Source organism: Ambystoma mexicanum, chromosome 5q, assembly GCF_040938575.1.
Source record: "Ambystoma mexicanum isolate Mex_15411 chromosome 5q, UKY_AmexF1_1, whole genome shotgun sequence".
Classification (NCBI taxonomy): domain Eukaryota; kingdom Metazoa; phylum Chordata; class Amphibia; order Caudata; family Ambystomatidae; genus Ambystoma; species Ambystoma mexicanum.
In genome coordinates, this window is record NC_090933.1 from 108,823,152 (window position 1) to 108,849,781 (window position 26,630).

Below are 26,630 nucleotides of genomic sequence, written 5' to 3' on the forward strand. Positions count from 1 at the left end.
ACACGTTGTGGGCGACATTGTAGCACACTCACAGGCGGTATGGCGGCGATCCACAGAGTTGATCCGTACGGGAGCGGGTCAATGCAGCTGCTCCTGCAGGAACCCATACCATTGTGGATACAGGCACCAGCCTGATTCAGGTAAGGGTCAGCTCCGCCGTTCCGGCGATGTGTGACACCTATTAAGATTCTGTTTTGACTTTCTATCGGCATCACCTTTGAACTTTCGCTGATAGCCTATTCTGTCCCTGGAGGGACAGAATTATAAGATAAGGCTTAAGACATTTATGTTAGAAAAACGGATCACTTGCAGCTAGCACCTAGGGATGTTAACTTTACGATATCCCACCATTGACACTGGTTTATTAAGGGTTAACCTATTATTTCTAGAACATTTCCCTAGTACCTAAAACGTGGTAAACGTGGTAAAACGTAACTCGTGTTAATGGGCAAGATAGTTCTGGTCATACTGATTCCACTGCTACAAGTGAATTTCCTTTTGACCTCTGTATGCCTAGCCTACAAAGAGAAATACTTCAGTAGGCCAGCGATAATCCTCCTTTGGTTTCAAAGGCAGTGTCCTCTCCTGGCTCTCCTCTTACCTCTCCAATCGTTCCTAAGCTGTCTCCTGGGGTGGCCGCACCTCCTCCAACATCCCCTTGGACTATGGTGTTCCCCAAGGCTCTGTACTTGGCCCTTTCCTTCTCTCCCTTTACACCTCCCTTCTCGCCTCTGTTATCTCCTCTTTTGGCTTTTCCCACCACTTCTACGCTGATGACACCCAACTCTTCCTCTCCTTCTCCTCCTTCACTCCTGATCTCTACCACTCCTTATCTTCCTGCCTTACGGCCATTAAAAACTGGATGTCTTCTCACTTTCTCTCCCTTAATACTGACAAGACGGAAGTCCTTTTCTTTCCTTCTAACACACTTTCTCCTATTCCTCATTCAATCAACTTTCCCTTTTCTACTCTTCCCATCTCTACCCACGCTCGCAATCTCGGTCTCCACTTTGACTCCTCTCTTTCCTTCTCCCACATTTCTCTCACCTCTCGCGCCTGCCGACATCACATTTTCAACATTCGTAAAATCCGATCCTCCCTCACCTTCCACGCTTCTAAACTCTTAATCTCCTCTCTCATCTTCTCCCGTCTCTTCTACTGCTCTTCTCTCCTCTTTGGTCTCCCTGCCTCTCATCTAACCCCCCTCAAATCCATCTACCACTCCTCTATCCGTACTCTCTGTAACCTAGGTCCTGGCGACTCTATTTCCTCCTTACTCTCCCTCCTTGGCTGGCTTCCCTTCCTCTCCCAACTCAAGTTTCAATTCCTCTGTCTGGCATTCAAATCTCTCCATGACCTTGCCCCCCACCTCTCCTCTCTCCTTTGATTCTACACTCCTTCTCACTCTCTCCGCTCCATTGATCATTTCCTACTTGCAGTACCCCCTTCACCATGTGCCTCTTCTTGTTTCCGTTCCTTTCAGCTCTTGGCCCCCCTACACTGCATCCGCTCCATGCCCGCCTTCTCCTCCTTCCGCTCTGCATTGAAAGCCCTCCTTCTCCACTCCGCCCCTTCACTTCCTTCCTTTGCTCTCCTCCCTTCTCCCCAGTCCGCCCTATGCCCTTCTTTCCTCCCACTTCCCCCCCTTCTTCTGAAAACGTGGAACCTAAATAAGAAAACTGACTTTGATCCCTCTCGCCGACTACCCCCACTCCCCTCCTCCTCACCCTTCCCTCGCTTCCTCCATCTAAGGAAACTGTTCTACGCACTGTTACACTGGTTTGTATCATGATTGTTTATATGCTTCTCCCTCCATTTTACCTGTTTTATTGTAAAGCGCTTTGGGTGAAAGCGCTATATAAATTTAATAAACATAAACAATGTTTCAGAGTTTGCCTTTTGGGGGAGAGGTAGAAAGCTATAAATCCTAAACTTAGCCTGGAGTTATACATACATTGGCTTTCCATCTGACAAAACTGGCCAAACTAGAGGGCAGAGAATGCAAAAACTGCTTTGAGTTGCTACAGAATGGGCAATGTAACTGACTCATTTTAACAAACTCATGGCACTCAGATATGAGTATGGAGATGGACTAAGTAACAATCCGATACAAGCTGCTTCCTAGGGGTCAGGATGAAGGCCAACAGGCAGTGGGACACCAAGATACATTCATCAAGAAAGTCCCTCGAGTGGCTCAACCAACCCTTGAGTAAGGGGGGGGCATGTGGTCAAGATAATGATTTACAAATGGGTTAGGGGTAATAGTAGACCTATAAACTAGTGAGACAGTAGTGCCCTTTTAGAACATAAAGTGATGGTATGAATTAGATAATACTGTGCTTACAATTGAGGCCTTGACTTTGGAAGTTAAAATTGAACACACAAGGGGCTACTATGACCTACCTTGGGAAAACTTTCTCAGAGCCACAGCGCTGCTAAGGGGGGCGATGGAGACAGGCTCTAGGCAAGAGAGGGAGTAATGTATCAAAGAAGAGGAGTGAGCGGTGTATACCAAAGACTTTGGCGATCCTTCCATAAATACATTTGATACCATTTTTCTTTTACTATTGATTTTAACAAGGATGTATGTCCCGTTCATCCTTTGTCAGTGTTTTATTTTTATTTTAAAATATAAGTTTAAAACTCAATTAGAAATCTTAACTGGTAGCAGAACTATGATGATGCAGGTTTTTGTGCAACCGGCTATTTTAGTTAGGGGACTATGATAAAAATTTAAATCGATTTTTTTACCACATTTCAATGCTCTGTGTTATAAACGACTATTGACTTAAAATAATAAATCTGTGTACTAAAAAAGTTTCCAGAAACAGCTTGAGAAAGGAAAGAAGGAAAGAAAGACCAGTACAGGTTCTAAAACAGCTACCACAAATTATCTGTCATGTGCTTACTAGAGTAAAAATGGTCTAAGAAAGTAAACCATGACTACCGTTCAATTTAAACAAAGAAACATAGGGCCTCATTACAAGTGTGGCGGTCTGGAAATAAGGGTGCTGGTTGCACCGTACCAGCACTTTTTCCGGACCGCCACACTACAACTCTGTGGGCAGGGAGTCTTACGCCTGGCAGGTCTGACTTGCCGGGCGTAATGGCACCCGCCCGCAGTGTTTTCACAGAAGCATCAGCACCGTTGCCCATGGAGCGCTATGGAACTCCACGGGAATGCGGAACATTTCCGGCGCCTGATATCTTGGGCTGTTAGGTAAGAATTAGTGCAGTCCAACTGGTGAGGACTACACAAGACTTATCTGCTTGGTATTAGGTAACCCACCTTTGGATATAGGCCTGTAATACACACGTTGGTAGTGTGACTGAGCAGCCAGGCTCATCTTAAGAGGGGTAATGTGAGCTGTACAATTGAAATCAGTAAGTACAAGTAGCCAAGTGGCACTTACACACTTAAAGTTATATATAGGTATTTATTTATAGTATATATATACACAAGGTTTAAATAAGCATTATTATCTACTAGTAACATTCAATCAAAGTTTGGATTCAGTTTTAAAAAAGACAATAAAGGTTGGTAAATACTTAAGGCATTTTCCAGCACACGGATGTGACTTCAGTTAAGGTCAGTATTGCACTTGCTTTCAGTTACCAATTCAGTTATTGGCCCTCATTACGACCCTGGCGGAAATCGCGGTGCTAAATGCACCGCGGAGCACGGCGGAAAGCTGCCGATAGCGCCATGGAGGTTGGCGGATTTTCCGCCCCATGCCGACCTTGGCGGGGCGGTAAATCCCCAATCCCCATTTTACCCTTCCCCATTCCCATTTTTGCCCCATAGGGTATAATGGGAGTGGGGAAGGCGTTAATTGCGCCACCGCAAAATACGGTGGCGTAATTAACATCAAGGTCCCGTAGCGCCATGGATTTCTCCGCCCGGAAAAACCAGGCGGAAAACGTTCCATGGCGCTACGGGAACTCGTAGTAGGGCGGACGGGTCCGCCGCGAATAACGCTGGCGTAAACCCACTCCGCCAGGGTCGTAATGAGGGCCATTGAGTTTTAAAGGAAGGAAAGGTTAGAATCAGATTTAGAACATATTTTCCACAGTGTAAAACAATTACAATCTCTGAAAGGGAGGCAGAGGAACTTTTATCCCTAGTGTTCACAATTACAACCTATGAGGGAACAAGTACTACCAAAGCCAGTAGGACTAGAAGGGTACTGTAAGGGAGCCAGAACAGCCAAAGTTAATGGACAAAGTCAATAGTTCTGATGTACATCTTCTTAGGTAAAGTCTTGACAAATTTAGTAAGTTCAGCAGAAATCACAGTAACTCAAGTGCGCTACTTTAAAGAGAGCACAAGCGGTTCAGGCTAGTGCAAAACAAAAGCACTCCGCAGGATAGGAAGCACAACTTATGGCTAAAAGGTGAACACCCCAAGCCCCACGGTACCTGTGATTCGAACAAAAATGTTCCAGCTGGATTACTCCTTGCTACACCTTGGCAGACGCTTGTTGCTGGACCTTGGTTGTGGTGATGAAAGGAAGGACGTCTGGTGGGCTCCTGCGGCAGTACCCTGGAGAGTGACTCCTCAGCTACGGATTTCCTTTGTTTCAGCGGCACTTTGGTGTTTTGGCACCTTTTCCTCAGCGTCAATGAAGAATGAATATCTCCGGTTGGAAGGAGCTTGCTCCCTCGGTCCTGGACTCTGGATCAAGATGTCTCGTCTCTGTAGGGTCTTCGGATGCCCACAAAGATTTGGCCGGTTTCGGACTTCGCAAGACGATGCACTCATCAATGGTCATAGGGCCCCTGGCATTGGGTTTCTGCAGCAAGTCAGGGGTTGCTTCAAATGGAAGCTTCTCTTGAGGCTAGTTGGTCCCAACAGCCCAAGGGAGAAAGTCGTCCCATACAGATCTTCCCAGTCGATATGAAAATGGAGTCAGCACAGTTGCAGGGCATCACCGGACAATTCGCAGTCCAGGAGGGTGCTGCTGGTGTCTCGTCACGTCCTTTTCGGATGTTCCTCTGCAGTGGTCGACTCTGCCTCTGGTCCCAAAAATGCTTTTCATGCTATCTCCCATTCATTCACATCCTATGCTGTCAATCACACAGCAGGGTGGCTGTCCTTTCACGACAGCCAGCCGGCCAATCAGGACTGGTTTCACTCAGGCACACCTAGAGGCAAAGGACAGGGAAGTTTTGGGACCCTCCCTCACTTCCTGCCTTTCCAGGCACACTGGAGCCTTTTGGGCTCAATGGGAATGGGGAGCATTTTTTACCGGCGCCCGGGAATGGGCAAATACCGAGTCCGGCGGGCCGTAATGACCCAGTAATTGCCCATTCCTGGGTGCCGGTAAAATTCGCAAGTTCGGTGGCAGCCTGCCAATTTTACAGGCAAGGCTACCGTCGAACTAGTAATGAGGCCCATTGGCCCCCATTACAACTTTGCTGGCATCCTGGCAGTAATTCTGCCAGGATACCAGCAAATGGTAATAATGTTACCAGCACTCGGTCCGGTGGAATGGCCACAGGATTCAGAGTGCCGTGTGATGGTGGTAACTCTGCGTTGTATGGAGTCCCAGTATTACAGGTTCCGGTATTGATGGCGCCTGTAATACTGGCGATTCTTGCCTGTAAGGTGGAGGAATGACCTCCAGCTCTCAGCTGGAGGTCAATCCAGCTACCCCACCAGCAAAGACCTAGTTGGCCGCCAAACGATAATACTGGGACGCTAATAACACACCGGCCAACTCATAAGGAGGCCCATTACCCTCATGCAGAGGTCTTCAAACCGGGGTGCCCGGAGGATGTACAGGTGGGGCGCAAGGCCTTTCAAAACGGGAGTATGGTGACTGATTTTAATAGAACATTTAAGCTGCTATGGCATCTAGGAGGTAGCAACAATATTTTTACTCAAGGGTGTGGGGGATGAATATAAAAAAGTGTGAATACCACTGCTTTAATGAAAACATGTTGGTATTTGGGAAAATGTACACATTTGTTCACTGAATAGAATCAGTGAAACTAAACATTCTTTGTATACATTTTTCCCAGGTAATCTAATGTTCACAGATGGAAGGGGGGGGCACAAGCTCACAGTGAAGTGAATTTCTCACTGTTCTTGAGGCAGTTTACATAACATGACATTACTTTATGAATGACAGATGAAATCAGAACAAAACATAACTGGATAAAAATAGGCAGACATGAGCAGTTGAGGCGTCAATCATGTAATGCAAAAAGGATAAAGTATTTCATGATAGAAACTTGGCTCCAGCTAGAAAGCTGAAAAGGGAGTTGGTTGCATGACTGTAGGTTTCTGTGCAGAGCAATATCGATCTGATGAGTTAAAATGTAATATATATTAAATAAAAACATGGACTGCAAAAAACATCGACGCATATAAAACGAATAGTACTACAGTATAGTATACGCGATATTGTAACCATCAGTTGTTTTCCCACTGGTTATCACAAATGCTTTCCAGATACCTTCACCTAAAAAGTCACCGCACAGTGGCAGTGGGATTTACTGTGTGTTGCCAAGGCTTTAGAAACACATCAAGAGGCTATCTTCTCATTATGAATTTGATAAGGCTGGGCAATACAAAGACAACTAGCAGACTCCATTATGTCCCTTCATATTGCTCTGTGTTTTGGAATCCAGGAAACTTGGAATAGCAACCACATAAATACAGCCATGAGAAGCTGCACTACCACCCACCCAATTGCAGCCAGTGAATCTACAGAGCACTGCAGCTAAATGCTAGTACGTGTTATCATGCAATTGAGTTTCTTTCGAGTGCACTTTGGGTTTCTCTCAACAAGCTAAACGATTGTTTCTGGCAGAGTATGTACAGAAGAGGCCAAAGAGATGGAAAATATGTTCTCTCTCTTTCTCTGTCACTCTGTCTTCCTATGCCCAATTCTGATTGCCAATGCTGCCCCCTACGGTTAAGCACCGTACCTCCAACACTGCTTTGTAGTTTAGTCTGAGTAATAACAATCACATAATCTCACGTATAGAGTTTGGTTTAAAACAATGTACAAGTCTCAAATAAATACAATTTGGGACAACTCAAGAATGTGTCTGAAAAGGCTAGATTCTGGAACCCCCAAGAAAGCCTTTTATTCAACACTAGGTTGAATAAAATAAGTCCCACTTTTAGCTATTCCTTCTCAAATTAACTTTACCTTTTCTCACTTTCCCTCAGAGGCTCAATGTGACTGAAGCCCTAATTCTCTCTAGGTTGAACTACTACAATAGCCTCCTCCTGAATCTACCATCTTCCACTCTGCGACCCCGCCAGAGCTAATCCAGAATAGGGCAGACGTATACTTGGCCTTAAGCCCAGGGACTGCATCTCTCCTGCACTAAAAAGTCTTCACTGGCTCCCGGATGCTGCACTGATTGAATTCAAATCCCTCCGCATCACCCACAAGACGGTCTGGGCTCGTGGACCACACTATGTTCAACTTCATCTCACTAAATACTCTCCCTCTAGACCACTACGCTTCTCTGGCACCAACTCTCTGTGTGTAAAGCGTTTTTCTAAACAGAGAGTAGGTGGTTGTTCACTTTCCTCAGCAGGCTCCCTCCTATGGAATAGCCTCCTCTCCCTCTGCGCCTTGAGCAGGATCTTCTCAAATTCCGGAAGCTCCTTAAGACTTTCCTCTTTTCCTCCTCCTTCCAGTCTTCTCTCCTCTGCTAATCCCACAGTTGCTGCGATCAGTGTCCTGGGCCCTTATGCATCCTCATAGGCGCTTCCCACGCCTTATCAATTTACTTTCTTCTCCTGACCTCCCACACCAATCCTGCCCAGCTCCTGTCTATCCACAGCACTTGCATCTGCACACCCTGGAGGTTCGCACTTACACCTACCACGGCCCCAGTCCGTGTAGCACTCAACATTCCTAGCACTTCATCTGTGGCTCACCCATAAGCTCGGACTCCCCAGAACTTACCCCCCTTTCCCTCTTCCTTGCTGCACGTTCTGAATACTCTCAAGGCATAGCGGGTTCGTCCCTTCTACCTTTTCCCCCACTCTCCTAAATATTGTGCTTCAAATGTTTTTTTCCCACCCATGCTCCCTCCCTGCCATGTGGGCGCTCTGAAACTGTATTTTCTTATTGTATTAGCGCCTAACAAGCAAACAATAAACTAAAAAATAAAACAAATAGGTTCAGATTTCTTTGTCCACCACATTTCTTTAATATACCTATATCCCCTGTCCCCTAGACAGTCCGCAAATGATTCAAGTCAATTCCTCCATATTAATTAAAAAATTGAGATTCTGAATAAAGTAGTTTATCCTAAAATATTATTTGACCTAAGGGACATATATTTAGGTCAACTATCCAATACAAATATTGGCAATTTACAGAATTTCTTTTTTTATTTGTGCTTCAACATAATAGACCTTCATTAAATGGACCATGCTGTATTGGAATGTACACGTCTGTTGGGTATGTGCAATAATTTCAGCACTGCATTGTACTTAGTTCCTTGTCTCGTACCTCCACCCTGTAGGAAGTTACACCTAATGTATGTACTCCCACTGCTACGGGCCAACCTACCTTCCTCGCGGGAGGGTTTCTGTTGTAGAAATGCTCCTTATAACCATCCATCCACACCTCTGCAGCTCGTGCAGTGTTCTGGAGGAAATTTGGCCTTGCATAAGGGGCCTTCTTTGGAAACACATGGCCTACATGCGAACAGGGATGTATTTCAAGTGTGCCTCCACACTGCCAGACCTGTCGAAAAGGAGAGAAATACATAAAAACCCAATTTGTGATATAGTTGTGTTAATTTTTAGTGGTAAAATCAAACTAAGATAAAACACATTCAAACATCAGAGCGTGCACACTGAGAAAATTCATGTCTACGCATATAATAACATTCCCATACACATTCGGTAATAGTAATGGTATCAGTTCCAATAATTTGCAGTTCAGTCTGCTTATCATTTAATGATGAGTAGTTTAACGCCATCCAAGACTGGACAGCAAAAAAGACTTTGTTAACCATGTAAGCATCCTTGGAATACACTCCAGATAATTCAAGGAGGACCTGGGTGTCGTCCACATAGTTTGCAAACAGCACACCGAGATCATCCAAAAGGTCGGACAAAGCTCTGATATATACATTAAATAATAAAGGGGAGCGACATGGCCTCTGTGGTACACTACATGTAAGAAACACAGGGGACGAGCAACAGTCATTCTTGATAACTTGAGCTTGTCCGGGCCCAAGAAATGATTGAGTCCACTTTGCAGCATTCTCATATCATTTCCCTGTCCTGACCAGTCGATCAATTAGTTCGAACTAATAAATTAAAATTGAACACAGCCGATTAATCAAGCATCAGAAGCAATGCGGTGTGACCTTTGCCCACAATTTTAATAACATTAGACTTCAGATGTAGCAGAGCAGTTTCTGTACCGTGCTTTGAGCGAAATCCAGACTGACCAATCCCAAGTATTTTGTGTTGTTCAACAAAATCATGATATTGACCATAAGCGATCTTGTGGGCACATTGTAATTGCTTATTTGTAAAGCGCTTATATACAAGTGAAGTGCTTCAAAGCGCTTCCAGGCAGGAAGGGAACAAGGGAACACAGTCATCATTCTTAGGCCTTGAAGATTCCCAATGATCTTAACAAAAATAACTAGCATACTAGGCCAGAGTCATTTCTACTAGTACAAGTACATGACAGGAGGAATGAGAGAAGGGGAGGGAGAGGAAGGAGAAGAGTATACAATCAATAAACTACTGTACTATGCCTAACGACTTGACAGATAGTACAGGTTCATGACAAAGAGTGGGGAACGCGACTATGCTTGAGTATTTCAGTATTTGTCTCTGGAGGATAGCTCAGGGGCAACGTTCTCACCTGCAACACAGGGTATCAAGCGCCTTAGAAATAACCTATCATATCATACAACCAAGCAAGGGAGGGGAGACAGAGGGAGGACAGACAGACAGACTTGCTAGGCCTAGTGCATTCGAGGTTGTGCAAATGCTCAGACAGGAAGTGGCTAACATAGTTATAGGCCTGAAATGTGTGGGGACAGCAGGATACAAATGATCTTTTTTAAAAAGGGAGAAATCCAGGCTTCTTTCAGGCAATTTGGTATTTGAGCTTCGGAGAATGATATATTAATTATTTTCGTGCACCATGGGCAGAGTGGAGCAAGAAATTCTTTAAATAAAGAGGCGGGAAACACATCGCCTTTACATGAAGTGTGTTTCATGTCTTGTACAATGCTTTAGACGTCCATTTCCGATAACTCCTCGAACATAAAGAGCGGAAATGACTGCAACGAAACACCTGGAGCAGGCCAGAATTGAGGTTCCACCACAGGTTTCTCAAGCAACTTAACTCTCTACGTAATGGCTTCTTGATGACTGACAATTTTACAGGTAAACCCATTTTCTAAAGGATAGTACAGTTAATTCTGCTGCATAATGCTTCGTTGCCATTTACTGCAGTGGTTCGGGGGTTACTTCTCTGCATGGATTGAGCAAGCAAGTAAAGAAGCAATGCATGTTTTATGTATAGCACAGACCAGGGATGTGGGCCATTAGGGCACTGTACAATATTTGACAGGGCGAGTAATAGTTAAAACAATACCACGATATCAAAATGTGGGGGCGGGAAAGTACTAAGCAGCAGAGGAATTTTATATAAGCTAGAGATGAGCTGAAGGAATCTGAATGTATAGCCCCTTGAGATAGATAGTAGCTTGGCTTTAACGCAACCTGGTTCATATGCGTCCAGAGAGGCTCTGCCGTGACTAAAGGGAGATAGTGGAAAGGGAGAATCCCATCTGGCTTTGTGGGAGAGAAGAGGTGACACACTAAGAGGCGAAAAGGGTGAGCGCGTCTTTGTACCTATAAAGCAGTGGTAATCAAACTTTTTTATGCTGAGCCCCCCCCTTGAGTAAAATATTGTTCACTGCCCCCCACAAGCTGTAACTGCTTATATTTACTATTCAAAGCAATGACAGTAATCTCTTTTTAAGGAGCCTTGCAATCCACCCCCACCAACCCCCTGCGAAGATGACCCTAGAATCCCCCTGGGGGGCCAAGCCCCATGGTTTGAAAACCACTGCTTTAGAGTTTGGGGGCACTATTGGGCCTATTTGTGGCTAACCCCCTATAGAAATGTATAGTTAGGTCAACAGTAGTAAAGTGCACTAGAGTATCCAAGCCTAGGCGGAGAAGTCTACCTGGCCCTGGCATGCAGGGCGTTGCTGCAAGGACTGCGCGGAAGAAAGTGTAGGATTCGCAACATAGTGGCTATGTGGGCATCAAGCACCAATGTCATTGCCCTCTCAAAGTGAGACAATGAAAACACACCATTGACTTCCATTACAAACTCTCGAATTTTAAATTGCCTCGTATTCCTGACTTCCTCCAACAAAATCTTTAAACTTAAAAAACTTTTTAAAAAACTTTAAAAAAAAGAAACTCTCCAATGAATGTAGAAAGTACAGAAAAAGGGCCAAAGTGTGGCCTCACCCAATGAAAAACATCCCAATACAGAAAAAAAAACTATAAACTGATGGTGGCAAAAAAAGCAACAATTAAAAAATATCAGGTGTTACAGTGAAGCTCGGAGGAGAGGGAGAGAGATACCTGGCAACACCACATTCTAATTGGTTAAAAAAAAAACGTTTTTATTTTGGTCCCATTGTGTTTTGGAGAGTGGTAGTTTTTAGCAACAGGCAAGTCTAAATAATGCTGCAATCATAGTTAGACATGGGAAGTACAACAGTCAAGGCCCAGTACAACATTTTTAAAGTCTTCTCTAATCATAGTGTTTTTGTTTATTGTTAGATTGAAATGAATCCGTCTGTTCCTACCCTAAATGACAACTCCAGGTTTTCTCCTCCCCAGACCTCCATTCCAGTGTCATACGTGCCAAGGTACTCAAAATAACTCTTACTGACAGCAAACAGCCCACCAGCCATGGTTGGAGACCTGGGAATACAAGAAAGCACACATCAGTTTACAGAATTTAGATTTACATAACAATGAACGTATTGCGAGCATTGTGCACCCCAAATAATAAATAGGACAATTGCTAGTAATGATGATGCTACCATATCCACTGCGAAAAGGCTCCTTCCTACCTGTTAAGCCTGGGCAAACACGTTGTGATAATGTCTGGCTGCCCCTGGGGATGTTGAATTGGGTGTCACAGAGGCAATGCGTCACCACTCTCGGTTTCATGCTGGCCCCACGCCCTGTGCCAAAGGACTGACACTGAAAGCTTGCCCATGCTTTGCCAGTCCCTTTAAGGGATGCCCCAATGAATAACTGGCATCACTGTTCTGATCCTTGGTTGGCATTGGAATAGTGCAAGACTCACTTTAGCTGTGGGAATAGCTGGGCCTGGTTTGGCTTCATTCAATTCAGCATGGTTGCGGAAGCAATGTGGCAGAGGAACACTCTGCGAGGACGGTTCACCTGGCAGCAGTTGACCCGTACATCGAAGATTGCAGAAAATAATTATGAGAGCTCGGTCCACGTGACGCAAGAGCCCTGCATTACCAACAGGCAGCCACAAGAGATTTAGTAAACCAATAAAGAACCAGAGTTCTTTACTTCCAACACATACACTCACTGACAGTAAGCAGGGCACAGCACGAGGACAACAAACCCATTGGCTTTAGAGTGGGCATTAGAAGTTGGCGTGAAAGGCACATACTGCAGAAGAGAGAAGGCTGTGGTAAAAATACACTAGAGAAAGGTAGATTGTCAATTCCATAGTGGAAGCTATGAGATTTTTTCAGTCCTTACCAAGCTAGGCAGATGGTGAGCAGGTGCAAGTGGATCTAGGTTAGCTGGCCTAAGCCCCACCCACCTGGTGCCTTCCTGGTTGCCACTCTTTTCCCCTACTTAAGCAGCCCTCCAGCCTCTTTTCCTTTGCAGATGGGGAGCAGGTGCAAGTGGATCTAGGTCACCTGGCCTTAGCACCACCCACCTTCTGAGCCTTGCCTCTTCCTTTCTGCTCTTAGATCAAGTGCGTCTCTCGCCCGGGCGTCTGAAGCGAAGGGCAGACGAAGAAATGGGCAATTCCTGTTTGGACCTGTTTGGACACAGGGCCTGAACCCCTGCAAGCATGCACCAACATGGGTTTACTCCCTCTGTCCCCACAGGCTATCCCCACAATCATCAGGCAACGTCAACTTCTCCGGTTCTGGTGGGAGGACAGGTTCTCTGTGGCACAAGCTGTGCATATGTAAAGATTTATTCTCGCGCTGCAGCCTGTTGTGTGCCCGCTCCCCCCTCCCTCCAACCCACCGCGCTCCCATTGGATGGCATGCCCTTTAAATCAGCCAACCAAGTCACCCCCTGCTGTGACAGCCCCCTCGGCCAAGAACCAGAGGGTTTGCCCTTCCCTGCGTTGCCCCTCGCATTCCTTGATTGCGTACCCATCTGCACCCCTCTATCCCTGCTTGCTACGCGCCAGCCCTCACCACCTCTATCCTGGCATTGCTCGCGCTTCAACTCCCTTACCTGCGTGGTCCCTCGCAATCCTGCGATTGCGTGTGCTCTAGCGCCCTCTCCACCTTATGCCGTGGTCACACCTGCGTGCCGTTAGCCCGGGCGGAGCCCCACAACTCCCGATTGCATGTGCCTCGCGCCCCCCTTCTCCAACCTCTTGCACCCACGCACCCGTTGGCTCTTCCTCACTGACTGCCATGTTTTGCATTGTATTGCTTTGTGTTCTGCTACGTTCTTCCTTCTTCTAGGTTTACATTTGTCGAATGCTTTGTTCTTTTGTATATTGTTCTGTGTTCTGCTGTTCTCCATCCTCCTCTAGGTTCTCTTTTTAATGACTGCTCTGTTCGTGGTGCCCTGGTAACCTGATTTGCTTACCGGACTGCCTTGTTTTCGGCCTGCTCTTCCATCTGAGCTCTTGTCTACTTAGTCAATCGTACACTATTGTCTTGTACCTTTCTGTCTCGCCTGTTTGCAGCCCTCCTTGTGTCCTCCCCTAGTCTCCCCCCCACCACTCCCCTCAACCCCTCTTCCTCTCTTCACCCACCTACTCTATGGTGCTCCCTGTTTCTCCTATCTTTTCAAACTGCTTCTCTATCGACCATCCTGATCTCCTCACGAAATCTGGTAGGAAGAAGTTCAAAAAGGATATCCTGGTCTCCAACACAGGCTTCCCTATCGCTGACACCTATACCAGTGCATCCTCCAGACAGACCCTCACAACATCCTCGTTATCGTTCCCTCGCCAGACCTATGGACTCTTCATATAGTCTCTGTGCTCTCTCCTTTCTCTTCTTCTCCCACTAATGGTGGCCCCCGGTGGGAGGCCCTCCTGGCCCCCTTCCACTCTTCTAAGGTCATCATTAATGTTTACCTGAATGGTACTATCTTGGTCCTAGGCCCTCATGGCAACCTTCTCCTCTTTGATATACGCTTCCCACACCTTATCAATTTATTTTCTTCTCCTGCTGTCCCTTCTCTCCCTTCTTCAGCTTCCTTGACTCCCCCCTCTGCCTCCTCCTTGGCTACCTTGCCCTCTCCTCCCTCCTTTTCTGCCCACCCCAACGGCTGCTTCTACACCTCTGCAGGGCATAACTCTGATTTGTACCCCTCCCCAGAAGTCTTTCAAGTCTATCGGCCACCTGGTCAGATCACCTCCTTCCTCTCTGAATTGGCGGACCTCTCCTCCTCCCTCCTGGCCTTGACCACTCAACTCCTCCTTCTTGGAGACTTTAACAGCCATCTGGATGCTTCCGGTCCCTCCTCTGGACTCTTTGGCGACCTCTGCGACTCTCGCTCTCTTTCTATTCTCCCCTCTAGCCTGACTCACTCTGCAGGGCACACTCTGGATGTTCTGATCTCCTCAGACCTTCCCCTCTCCATCTTCCTTAACATCCCTCTCTCCTGGAGTGTTCACTTTCTCCTTTCCTCCAATCTCTCCCTCTCTACCCCTCAGGCCAAGCTCCAGCACTGCCACCTACCTTCTCGGTCATCCGACCATGAAGCGTGCGTCAGTTGAGGCTATCGCCGCCACTTTCTCTCCCTCCTCATCCTCTGACTGACTCACATCCTGACACAGCCCTTTCCATGCTCCACTCTTCTATCTCTGATACTCTTGATGCTCTTGCCCATGTCATGAGGATCCGCTTGAAGCCCAAAGCCAAGTGCAACTCCTGGTATGACTCTGACCTCCAACTTGGGTCCTTCCTTTCCTCTATCTCACTCTCTATATGTGGTGTTCCCCATGGGTCTAACCTCTCTCCCTGGCTTTTCAACCAATACCTGGCACCTCTCGCCCACCACATTGCCACTCTCTGCTCCAACATTCAGTGCTATGTGGATGACACTCAGATTGTTTTCAGGCTCCCCTCTGCCATCCTTCTCTCATCTCTGACTGTCTGCTATCCAGGAGTGATGTGCCGCCAACGATCTCTGCCTAAATGCCAGTAAGACAGATTCTCCTCATCGGCACACCTGCACCCTCCTTTCCTGTTACTCTCTGGCCGGCCTCCCTTGGCACTCTTCCTGCTCCCACCTGTGAGGCTAAGAACCTCGCGGTCATCTTCGACTCCACACTCTCCTTACATCTCCGACATCTCTAAGAAGTCAAACTACCAACTGCACCTCCTCAGAGGTATTCTTCCTTTCCTCTCCTTGCCCCACCCCCGCCCCCAGAAGCTCACTGACTCTAGAGCTCTGGTTCTCTCTAGGCTGGACTACTGCAACAGCCTCTTTCTAAATCTGCCTGCTTCTACTCTCAGCCCTCTGCAACTCATCCAGAACAGGGCTGCAAGACTTGTCCTTGGCCTCAAGCCCAGGGATCGTATCTCTACAGCAATGAAATCTCTGCATTGGCTCCCAGTGGCTGCAAGTATGAAGTTACAAGACCCTCTGCATTGTCCAGAAGGCCTTTTGGGGCCTGGTTCCTCAATACCTCCACATCGCTCTTCGTAAATACCTTCCTACTCGAGCTCTTCGCGCCTCTACCTCCAACTTCCTCATGGTCAGTCGCTTAGATCTCTTTCTTTGGCTGGGGCCTCCCTGTGGAACAGCCTCCCTGCTTCTCTGAAACTTGAGGAGAACCCTCTCTGGTTCCGGAAGCACCGCAAGACCTTCTTCTTTGCTTCTGCCTTCTCTCTTCCTCTCCCCGCTGATTTCCTTCTGATACTGCACTGGTCACCTGGCTACCCTCTGATTTCGGGCCCAGGTCCTTGGCTGCCCACTTGCACCCCTGCACTGCCTCCCGGCAACCCTTGCACTTGGGTCTGTATCTGTAAGCCTACAGTCCCCCTTCCTGAACTCTTGGACACCTGCTGTCTGCACTTACCCTTGCACCTGCCACCTGCTTGCCGCACTTCCTGTTATTGTTTTGATCCCATGTACAGCACTGCCCCCTCCCATTTCCCCTGCACCTGTGCAATCTCAATGTCACTTGGCCTAGTAAGATTGGTGTCTATCCTCCCTTTGTTCCCCCTTCCTTGCCTCGTCGCGCCTTGAAACATTTGTGTATAGGCACGTTACAAATGCCATATCATATCATATCATATCATAAGGTAACTTCATGGGAATAGGGTACTATTGATGAACCATTTATGCTGAACCAAGGACCAGCCAATCAGATGTGTGTCAGTATGATATTGTTGAGTGAGGACATGTAGCAGGACAAGACCTATTTTCTGGTTCTTAACTTCATGGACATCTTAGAGTCTAATCCGGTGATGATGAGGCTTATCGTGCTTTAGAGGCCTCCAGAGCTGTGGAACTGCCACCATCAACTTACTCGCCATTTAAATCAAGCATTGTGATTTTCACCAGCTCTGTACTACAGCCAGGCCTGAAGACTAGCTGTGCAGGATGGAACAGCACATGGTTCTACACAAACCTTGTGAGCTGGTGTCCTACCTGTTCTAGCTGCTTAGCGAATAAAGGAATTTGGGAGATTGGGCAGAAATGGCTGAAGTCTTACAGCTTTAGAAGCGTCTTTTCCAGCAGAGGGAGAATCACTGCTTGTTTCCAAGCAATAGCGATCACACCAGAGGTCAATGACATGTTGAAGAATCCCATGACTTGGATGCTAAATAATACTAAGATGTCTTTGGGGATTTGAGGTGGAGCATAATCTAATGGTGATTCTGAACATCATGCAGCTAAAACTGGGGACTAGACTTCTCACTTGATTTAAGCTAAAACGGTTGGTCAATATGGCTGTGGGATGTGTGGCACGAATATCAGAAAAAAGTGGCAAGGTGGAGTATTTCCGATAAACCACCCACCATCTTCTGAGAGTGGAATATGGTAGTTGATAGGACTTGATGGTTGCCCAGGTGTTTTAGGAAAGTAAACAATTCTTTAGCTGCATTATATATCCAATAAAACAGAAAATCTTACTTTGCTTTAAGTAATACAGTATTTTAGATCTATAGCTGTCTTTTACATACAATGTTCTATGACAGGGTGAAGCGAATATCTCGATTTTATCTCTAGATTTCTGGTTGGATACCATAGAACATTGGTCTCCGGTGAGAATCAGTTATATTTGGTATTTATCTTCTTTGATGGGACCATTTTCGGTGGTGCTATTCCATCAACCACTTACATCATGTAGTTTTTAAGGTGTTCAAGTTTAATGCTCAGGTTGGTAGAAGCCTCAACCACTGCTTTCGTGGAAAATCATTTGGCTTTGACCAATTCTTTTGTAATTAGACTCCCAGATCAATGATTAATTTCCAAGATCATGTAATCATTGCATCGGATTCTAATTTAACTGGAGGTTTTGTAAAGGATTCAGACAGTGGTGTGATAGGATCACTGGGAATGATTCAGCTGATAATACTCTTGGAATAGATGTAGTGGTGGGATCAAAAATACGACAGGCTTTATGTTTCTGGAGTGAGACCAGTGATGACAAAACTAATTGAATGCAATCACTAAGTAGGACATAGAATCTTCTAGAATAATTAGGCTAGGATTGGATAGTAAAATGTCTGTTATCAGCTCCAATAACCTGCCCAAGAAGCATTTTTGTACATGCAAAATTCGGTAAATAAATAACAGATTACAACGTGAATTATCTCATAATGAAAATGTAACCAGCAGTTTCTGGTAAATCGAGGTTAACTGTTTTGGAAATTCATAGGGACTAATTAAAAAAAAATTAAGATGCCCTCCGTCCTCTTCCTGAATGTAAGGGGGCGGGTGGTCTGGATTATGTAACTGGGTGGCAACATATCCATGCCAATTGTATTGTCGTTCTTGCTATATTGGTGGATTTAAATATCTCGGTTAGCTAAGAGTTCCCCTAGCAGTTCTTTGAGATGTACTTAAAATGCGCACAACCTCTTTTGCTTTGTAGAATCTCTAGAACTGTGATGCATCATTCTTAAAGCATAAAAAGCTTTCGAATGAACTTTTTTTTAATTTTTGGGATAACTGGACAATGTTGTGTTTGTCACACAAGCAAGAAAAAATCCTGAAACAAACCCATAGTTACATTTTCCTACTTAGCATTCATAAACTAGAACACGTATGTGTTAGAAAATTCCAAAGAGACTAATTGGTATGGTGGCACATCAGTTCAGTGAGGGAAAAGAACCTCAGGAGGAAATTGAAACATAGCAACATTATATATATTTTCTGATTCCAGACACCCTAAAAATCCAAAGGATGGTGACCTCTCTGTCTGCAACACTTTATGGCCATGAGGCATTATAAAACTGGCTGAGGAGAAGGGTTCAGGGAGTGTTTACATGTGGGGACAGGGGCAAGCACATAGTCCATTACTGGCCATTTCTTTGAGTTTCTAGTTGATCTAGTTTATGGACTTCATTGATCCACGGTGCAGCACCCTTTCTCAACTCTCATGCTGGACTTCCTTTGCATCTTGTACTCAAGGTGGCCCTGAATCATGCTGTTCCCATCTTCATCTTGTATCCTGGCATGCAACATTAGGTGTTACTACTGACTTCTGCAATTGTATTCACTCTCCCCTCTTGCTTCTCCACTCTTTTTGACTGCTTACTCTCTGTTCTCTCCTCCTCTCCCTTTTCCCATCTCCTCCCCTTACTTTCTTCTATGCACTTACTCTATCAGAATTATCCCTGGACCTAGTATGATAGCAACCTTCTTTGTCTCCTCCACCTATCCTTGCTTGCCCCCCCCCACCTCAAGCAATATCTGAAATGTCCTCAGGCCTAGTACGATAGTCGCTTTTATTGTTCCTCCACCCCTTTCTGCACCCCTCTCCCTCACCTTTTGTTTTTTTCTGGCTCTACCAGACATGTCGTCAGGCCTAGTACGATAGTCACCTGTCTGTTTCTATTTCCTTCCCACTCTCCCCCTCCCTTCCTTCCTTATCCATGTCTTAGCTCTTGCACTGTCTGAAATGTCGTCAGGCCGAGTACGATAGTTAATTTCACATCCTTACTGTTCATGGCCTGTAAGAATGTCATTGTATTTCCCCATATTACCTCCCTTGCCTTGAAGCGCTTTGAAACACATTGTGTATAGGCGCTATATAAATAAACTATCACATCATATCATATCCTTTTAGGCGGATTCTCTCAGCAGTTATTAGGTGGTGCAGGGACCAAGAGATGCTGCTTGAAGAGAAGTGTTTTAAGTTATTTCCTAAAACGGATTAATGAGCGGGTGAGTCTGATGGAAAGAGAAACAGTTTCCTATCCTGAATGCATAGATAGAAAAGGCCTGTTTGTGGGCATTTTCTTTCTTGCACATGGGGATTTCTAGCCGGGCAAGGTATTGGCTAAACAGTGCTGTGTCAGTCCCTGAACAAATCATGCAAGGGCCTTAAAGACCCAAAGATCGATCGAAGAGTCGGCAACTCCAGGTACTAATGTTCCTGACCTGCACTGAACGCCCTGTCTGGACTAAGAAAACACATTACCTGAGATACGCAGGTCCACAGAGAGACAGGGGAACAACACAAGGGGTGGTTAAGGGTCAGTGTTCTTCACAGAATCCCTGTAACTAAAGTGCTTTAATTAGTATCTTGCCTCATTAACACTGTAAATAGTCAGAATTATAGGTAAATGTACATCTCACCCAGGAGAGAGCTACAGTCTCCGCAGACACCCACGCCAACCTCTCTTGAATCTCGTAAAGTGGAAGTGTAAGGAACCCAAAAACAAAGGCAAGCATGGGTATCTGTAGGATAAGGGAACAGATTCTAGGACCTCCTAATAGTCACAGAATCCTGGCTCCACCAAGCATCTGGACCATTGCTAGCTCTCGCCATCCCACCTGACTATACCATACTCAGGGCTGACAGATCCAATACTCATGGAGGTGGCGTAGCCATTATAGCTAAAACCAACCTACAATTAAGATCATGCCCCCTCGAAGAACTAGAAGGTTACGAAATCCTCTTAGCCAAATTTGCAACCAACCATAAAACTACTATCAACCTTGTGTTGATCTACAGATCACCCAACACCAATAACCATCTAGACGCAGACATACCTCTGCTATTAGACTCGCTCAACAAACCAAATACTAAATGTATTATCCTTGGTGACCTCAATCTAGGCTTTAATGATAGCCAAGACCACGAAGCCCTTCACACTGCCCTTAAAGATATGAAATTCACGCAACTTGTGAATGCCCCAACCCATATAAAGGGCAGAACATTGGATTGGATACTCTCACTCAACGGCACATTAGCTATTGAGTCAATCACACCTCTTGACTGGACAGACCATCATAGTGTACATTTCACCCTTACATGCAATGAAATATGCCCTCCCAAGACTAAGACAATGGATACTTATGAAACACGAAACATTCGTAAACTCACAGCGGAGAACTTAAACCCTATCCTTAGTAAAGCCTTAGCAACTAACTGTCACTAGTGATAACCTACCACAAGTGCCACACCTCCACTATTGATTAATTATCACCACTAACAACTAAAACGCGACATGCCGATAAAAGAACATGTTTCTGGTTCGACGAGCTAGTATCGCTAAGGCGAACCAAACGATCACTTGAAGATAACCACAAAAAAAACAAAAAAACCACTACAGGCTCTGCTAATGCTTTTAATGCTGCAAATAAAATTTACAAAGCGGTAATTATTACTCACAAAGCAAATGCATATAACACACGCATTAGCAATGCCGCCTCAGACTCAAAATAGCTGTTCTCCATTCTCAGAGAGCTGGAAAACCCCCTTGCCAGCCACCACCCCAACCAATACTAGCAAAGAATGGTGCACCGCCATTCAAGATGCATTAGCTTCCAAAATCGATTTGCTGAAGAAAATATCCCTAATAACACAACAAATTCCAATGATAATGATACCCTACTATTCTATTTCACACAAGTGACACGAGCTAGTGACTAATACTATTACCAAACTAAAAGCCTCTAACTGCAAAGGGGATAACTTCCCAGCCCATTTTGTTAAATCATGTGCATCTACCCTCACCCCTATTGTTACTAATTTTGTCAATGCTTCCTTCAACACAAACATGGTCCCAGCCAGTATCAAAGAAGCTTGGGTCACCCCACTTCTAGAAAAACCTACCCTTGACCCGACTGTGCCCACGAATTACCCACCAATAACCATGGTCCCATTCCTGCTTAAGATCATAGATAAAATAGCATACTCACAAATCCAAACCCATTTCAAACAAAACCAGCTCCTGGGAGTCAGACAATCTGGATTCGGGCCTAACCTTTTACGGAAACGGCACTCATTGATATGAAAATTTAGGTGGACACCATCAGAGACTCAGGGAAACTATGTATACTACTGCTGCTAGATTTATCTGCAGCTTTTGACCTTGTAGGTCATAATAAACTATGCACCACCCTAGCTAATGATTTTAGCTTTTCTAAAAACGCGACCCTTTGGGTGAAATCCTTTCTAGCCGAACGCATGGCTAGAGTCTCCATCGGCAAAGATGCTGCTGATCCCATATCAGTCCCCATCGGGATTCCCAAGGACCATGCCTCTCACCAACTCTATATAATGCATATATGAACTTTCTATTTTCAGCATTAGACGACATGGGTGTCATCTACACCAACTTCGCAGATGACACCCAGATCCTCATACCAATCTCAGGGAACGACGACCAGGACACATTGACCATTAACAAAATCTATGCTATCATCCAAAATTGGATGGCTTTGAACAGCCTCTGCCTTAATGATGAGAAAACAGAGATTCTCACTGTGGGATCTCAAACCAAAATAGGTACCCTCCACTCGGATTACTCCTCAATCAACATTGATGGCACATTGATTCCAGTACTTAAACAGGTAAAAACGTTAGGAGTGTACCTAGATGCCAATCTCACCATGGCTAAACACATATCTGCACTCTCGTCATCCACATTTTACACATATAAATGAATTGCCTTAAGCCGCCAATTCCTCACACCCACAAACTGTATTACTTTGGCTAGGGCTCTGATTCTGTCAAAGTTGGACTATTGTAATGCTCTACTACTAGGGACGTCCAACACAAACCTAAGTAAATTACAACTAATGCAGAACAAAGCTCTACGAGCAGGCCCAGCAATAAACAAATCCGACCATATCTACAATATTAGGAGGGAGACCCACTGGCTACCCATTATCTTTAAAACATTATGTGTCACCCACAAATGCCTTGCAAAAAAAGCCCTTATCTACATGCACAACGCCATTAAGAAAAAAACATCCAGCAGAATGCTCAGATCTAACAATAACTCGCTCCTCGTGGTTCCTCGCTACAAATATTTTAGAGCAGGAGGTAATAGCTTCCAATTTTCAGCCCCCAAACATTGGAACTCCCTCCCACTAAACATCATAAATGAGAAATCCTTCTCTGGATTCAAAAAAACTTTAAAAACATGGTTATTTAACCAATTTTAGCAAACGCATACAAAAACCAACCTTAGTGAGCCTCCTTAGGTCTAGTCAGTCCCCTTAGGTTTAGAAAGATGCACACCTATTGGAGGACTGAGTTGTAAATAATTATGTTTCCTGTATTGTTTCATCCTATGCATGTTAAAAGTCTATGCTATTGATTTGTATTGTATTGATTTATAATGTCTATTTTGTAACACTGTCTATTTACAAGTATGTAAGGGAATATTTCCAAAGCAATACTAAAGATGTCTGTAACTACGTCGTGATACCCTAGGGTTTGGGCGTGTAACAAATGCAATAAATAAATAAAATAGGGGCAAATCCTCTACAGCTGAGTAGGGGAAACCATAGAAGGAGAAGCCCATCAGATTGTCAAGCAGATAATCAAGGGAAGGAGATGGCCATCTGACGAGCAAAAGCAGAAGGTGACAGGCACCGAAGAATTAGAAAAAGCGCTGGCAGGGGGCCAATGCACTAGCTGGCGTCACTGGACGCGGGAAATGGGAAAAACGAGCAAATGGAGAGGAAGTGCAAGGCAAAGAGGAGAGGATGGTAGCCTATGGCATCGTGGGAAGTGTAGCAGGGAGGACTGTCCAGAGGCACATAGCACAAGAGACATAAGGAAGCCAAAGCACTGGGAGAGGTAGGAGAGGAAACAAGGAACCAGGAACATTAAAATCTGGAAGCTAAATGCGTAGATCAATCATGAGGAAAGACAACACCTTGGCAAGTGTGGAAGTATGAGCTCTGTGGTCAGTTAGAATCAGGACTCAGACTAGGAGACATAGTTTAAATAGGTCTTTATTCTGGTTAAGTTCAGATAGTATAGTCTTTCTCTAACTCTATAGAGGTTAAATCCCCATACTATCAAAGAAAATCTAAAGCGTGCTCATTGAGACTTCAATAACATAATAATAATGTCCTCTTCCCGGAATACTATTATAACCTGCTCACCTTACCTAGCTCAAAGGAATCATCCAAACAACAACAAAAAACAGGAAAGGGAGACTTCATCCGGGATGGCTGTCGGCTTGTGACCTCATCCCGCCCCCTTTCGTACAGGCCTTTGCCCATAGTTCAAGTATCAAAAACAAAAAAGGCATTTCTTAATGTGCTGGACGGTTGCCCTATGGTATCAGCCAGGTTTTCTCTCAGTTTCTTCACATTCTGGGATTCTTTCAGTCTTTCGCTCCCCTTTCTGGAGTTTTCAGGCCCTCCCTACTCTGGGGCTCTGTTTCTTCTCGCTACCCACTCTAGGGTTTCAATCTTTCTTGTTCCCCACTTTGGGGTTTGGTTTCTTCTCACTCCTCAGTCTGGGGTTTCATTTGTCTTCACTTCAATCATTCACTTTCTCCACTCTGTGATTCGTCTACTTTTCTTTCTCTCTCCCTCGATCACTCGCCTCTCTCTATCATTGAGTGACCGCATACTTGGTTTCCCGTGGCAGTGCCCGTTGGGAGGGCCATTGAGTTTCTACACTGTCTCTGCTGACGCTAAGCCACTTACTTCAATCTTCAACTGGGCACTGCGTCGGTCTTTCCCACAATGGCTTCAGACCATACCAATGGTATATAAGGCGCTATATAAATGCAAAATAACATAACATAACTACACTTTCCTGCAATGTGTCCCATCCCATCACGCTGGCGCTGGGGTTTCTCTGTTCCGCCCCATGACTCCTTTGCCCTGTATCACGCTGTTAAACTCTGCAAAGCCTGCTGAGGCTCCCTGTGATTAGCCGTCGCACGGACACTCCTCCAGTGGGCTGGTTCACTTGTCTGTCCTCATTCTTGGAGGGGGATTGGCATATCTATGGTTAGAAGCCAAGTCAGCCATGAATAAAGGGTGTATATGATTATTACAAAACCTAGGCCCTGCATACCCTAGAATAGAATTAGTATGGGGGGATGACATATACCCCAATCAGGGTCCCTATTCACTAAGGGGACACCACCGTAGAGGGATCCTGCTTGCCCTATTCCCCGAGGGGTAAGAGTAGCAGGCTCACAGGGCTCCACCTTAGCCAAAGGTGTCGATCCCCCAGGATTAGTCACAGCCCTTCTGGTATTTCAAGGATCCCCTACCACAGCTCTAGAAGTCTCTGAACTGCTTCCTGTTTCTTCTGCTAATGCCGTTTGCCATCTTTGAACAGCATTAGCCCTAATTTTCCTATATTTTCTTCTAAAAAAAACAAAAACTTGACCTAATATTCCATAACAGCCATAATCGCTAAGGCTCAGTTATTTTCCTAGGAAACCTGACAGCGCTACACTGGAAGGTGCAGACGGTAAGTCACAGGCACTTCTCCTATAAATTATATATCATCCAGAGAGCCCTTATTTTTTTAACAAAGAGAACACTGGGTTCAGGGGCCTGCCTTTGGCTGAAGGTGCTTGGTGCATCAACCTACACATAACCTACAATCTGCTTCTTTCTCATTTCTCCACTGAACATAGCAGACCTGGGAGTTTTTGATTGCTTTCACTGAGGGGTCCCCAATTCTACCGAACTGCTGTCCATGAACGTGCATAACTGGTTTTCCTGCTATCCGGACTGCCCACTATAGATGCTTTTACAGGGTTGGCAAGATCCAAAGCCCTTCCAACCCTGTTTGCTTTCTTCTTACTCTTTTCCGACTCATGCTTGTTTGATGAAGAGAATAACCTGACTAGAGATTTTCCTTGCATTTTATAAGTACACTTCTTGTGATTGCAACCTACCCTGCCAGGATTGCCATCCTCTTCCCTGGTTGACCATCAGAGGAGGCTAAGGAGATCTCTGGGATTTTGTTGCACAAGCTGCTCCTGAGTTTTCACCATCACCCAGAAGCGCAAACCTGATAAATACACTATTTTTGTGGTATAGTTTTATGCAATAACTTGACTGTATTTTTATAAACTGTCAGATCAACAAGAGCCAATTCGCAAGCAACTGTTGCATTTAGGAAGCAGTAGTTACTGAATAGTGGTAAATACGGAGATTCATTTCTTATCCATGAAAGACTAGAAATGTATGGGTTAGAGGATCAAACCGGTAAGTTATTACGAGGGTCATCAAAAAAAGTGGGGGAAAGGAAAACAATCAGCTACACTGAACATTTTTAAATAACTGATGTTTGAAGCAGCAACATTGAAGGAGATGGGCACTTCACACATTTTCTTTTGCAACAACTTTTATTTGTTTTAAAAGTTTAAAAAGAAATGCACAAAACATCAGATTGATCAGTGGTAGGTAGGGAAATTAATACACCCTCTAGTTGCATGAACCCCTCACCCCAACATGCTCTTGTTGAGCACATGGACAATAAATCCAAGTAGAGGTACAGTGGTATTTAAACTGTATTTATTGATTTTTATAACATAAACCAACACATAACTTAACACCACTTCCAACGTGCCCTCCAACCACTGTTTCGCCTCTTCCCACGCACCCAGCATCGCGGCCCTCATCTTCATGTAGGTCTGAGAGATCAGTTTCCTTTCTCCCTGGGCCTCCATTACCTCATGCAGATGCTGGAAGGCAGGTGGCTGCTGCAGGAACATCGGGAAGAAAGCCTTAAACTTTTTCTGAATCCTAAAATGGAGAAATACATCAAGGGAAGACATCTCTCTCCCCCTTTAAAATCATCCAGGCTCAGGAATGAATTGCTCACGTAGAGGTCTCCCATCCGCACAAATACCACTTTATCCACCAGGGCTGTATACGCCCGTTCATTAGTAATTCCCACCTAGTGGATAAACTTAACTAGCAGGGCTGGAGAATACAGCAT

The 26,630-nt window shown here is 45.1% G+C and overlaps 1 protein-coding gene across 3 annotated transcripts in view; it reads right to left on the reverse strand.

Moving 5' to 3' along the window:
- The window catches only part of GALNT4 (polypeptide N-acetylgalactosaminyltransferase 4), a 492,533-nt gene that overhangs the window by 161,316 nt on the left and 304,587 nt on the right, over window positions 1-26,630 (reverse strand). For all 3 annotated transcript variants that reach the window (XM_069620611.1, XM_069620612.1, XM_069620613.1), the window contains 2 exons: window positions 11,839-11,956; window positions 8,547-8,723 (listed from right to left, as the gene is read on the reverse strand). In XM_069620611.1, coding sequence (XP_069476712.1) covers window positions 8,547-8,723; window positions 11,839-11,956 — 295 coding nt within the window. The remainder of the gene's footprint in view (window positions 1-8,546; window positions 8,724-11,838; window positions 11,957-26,630) is intronic.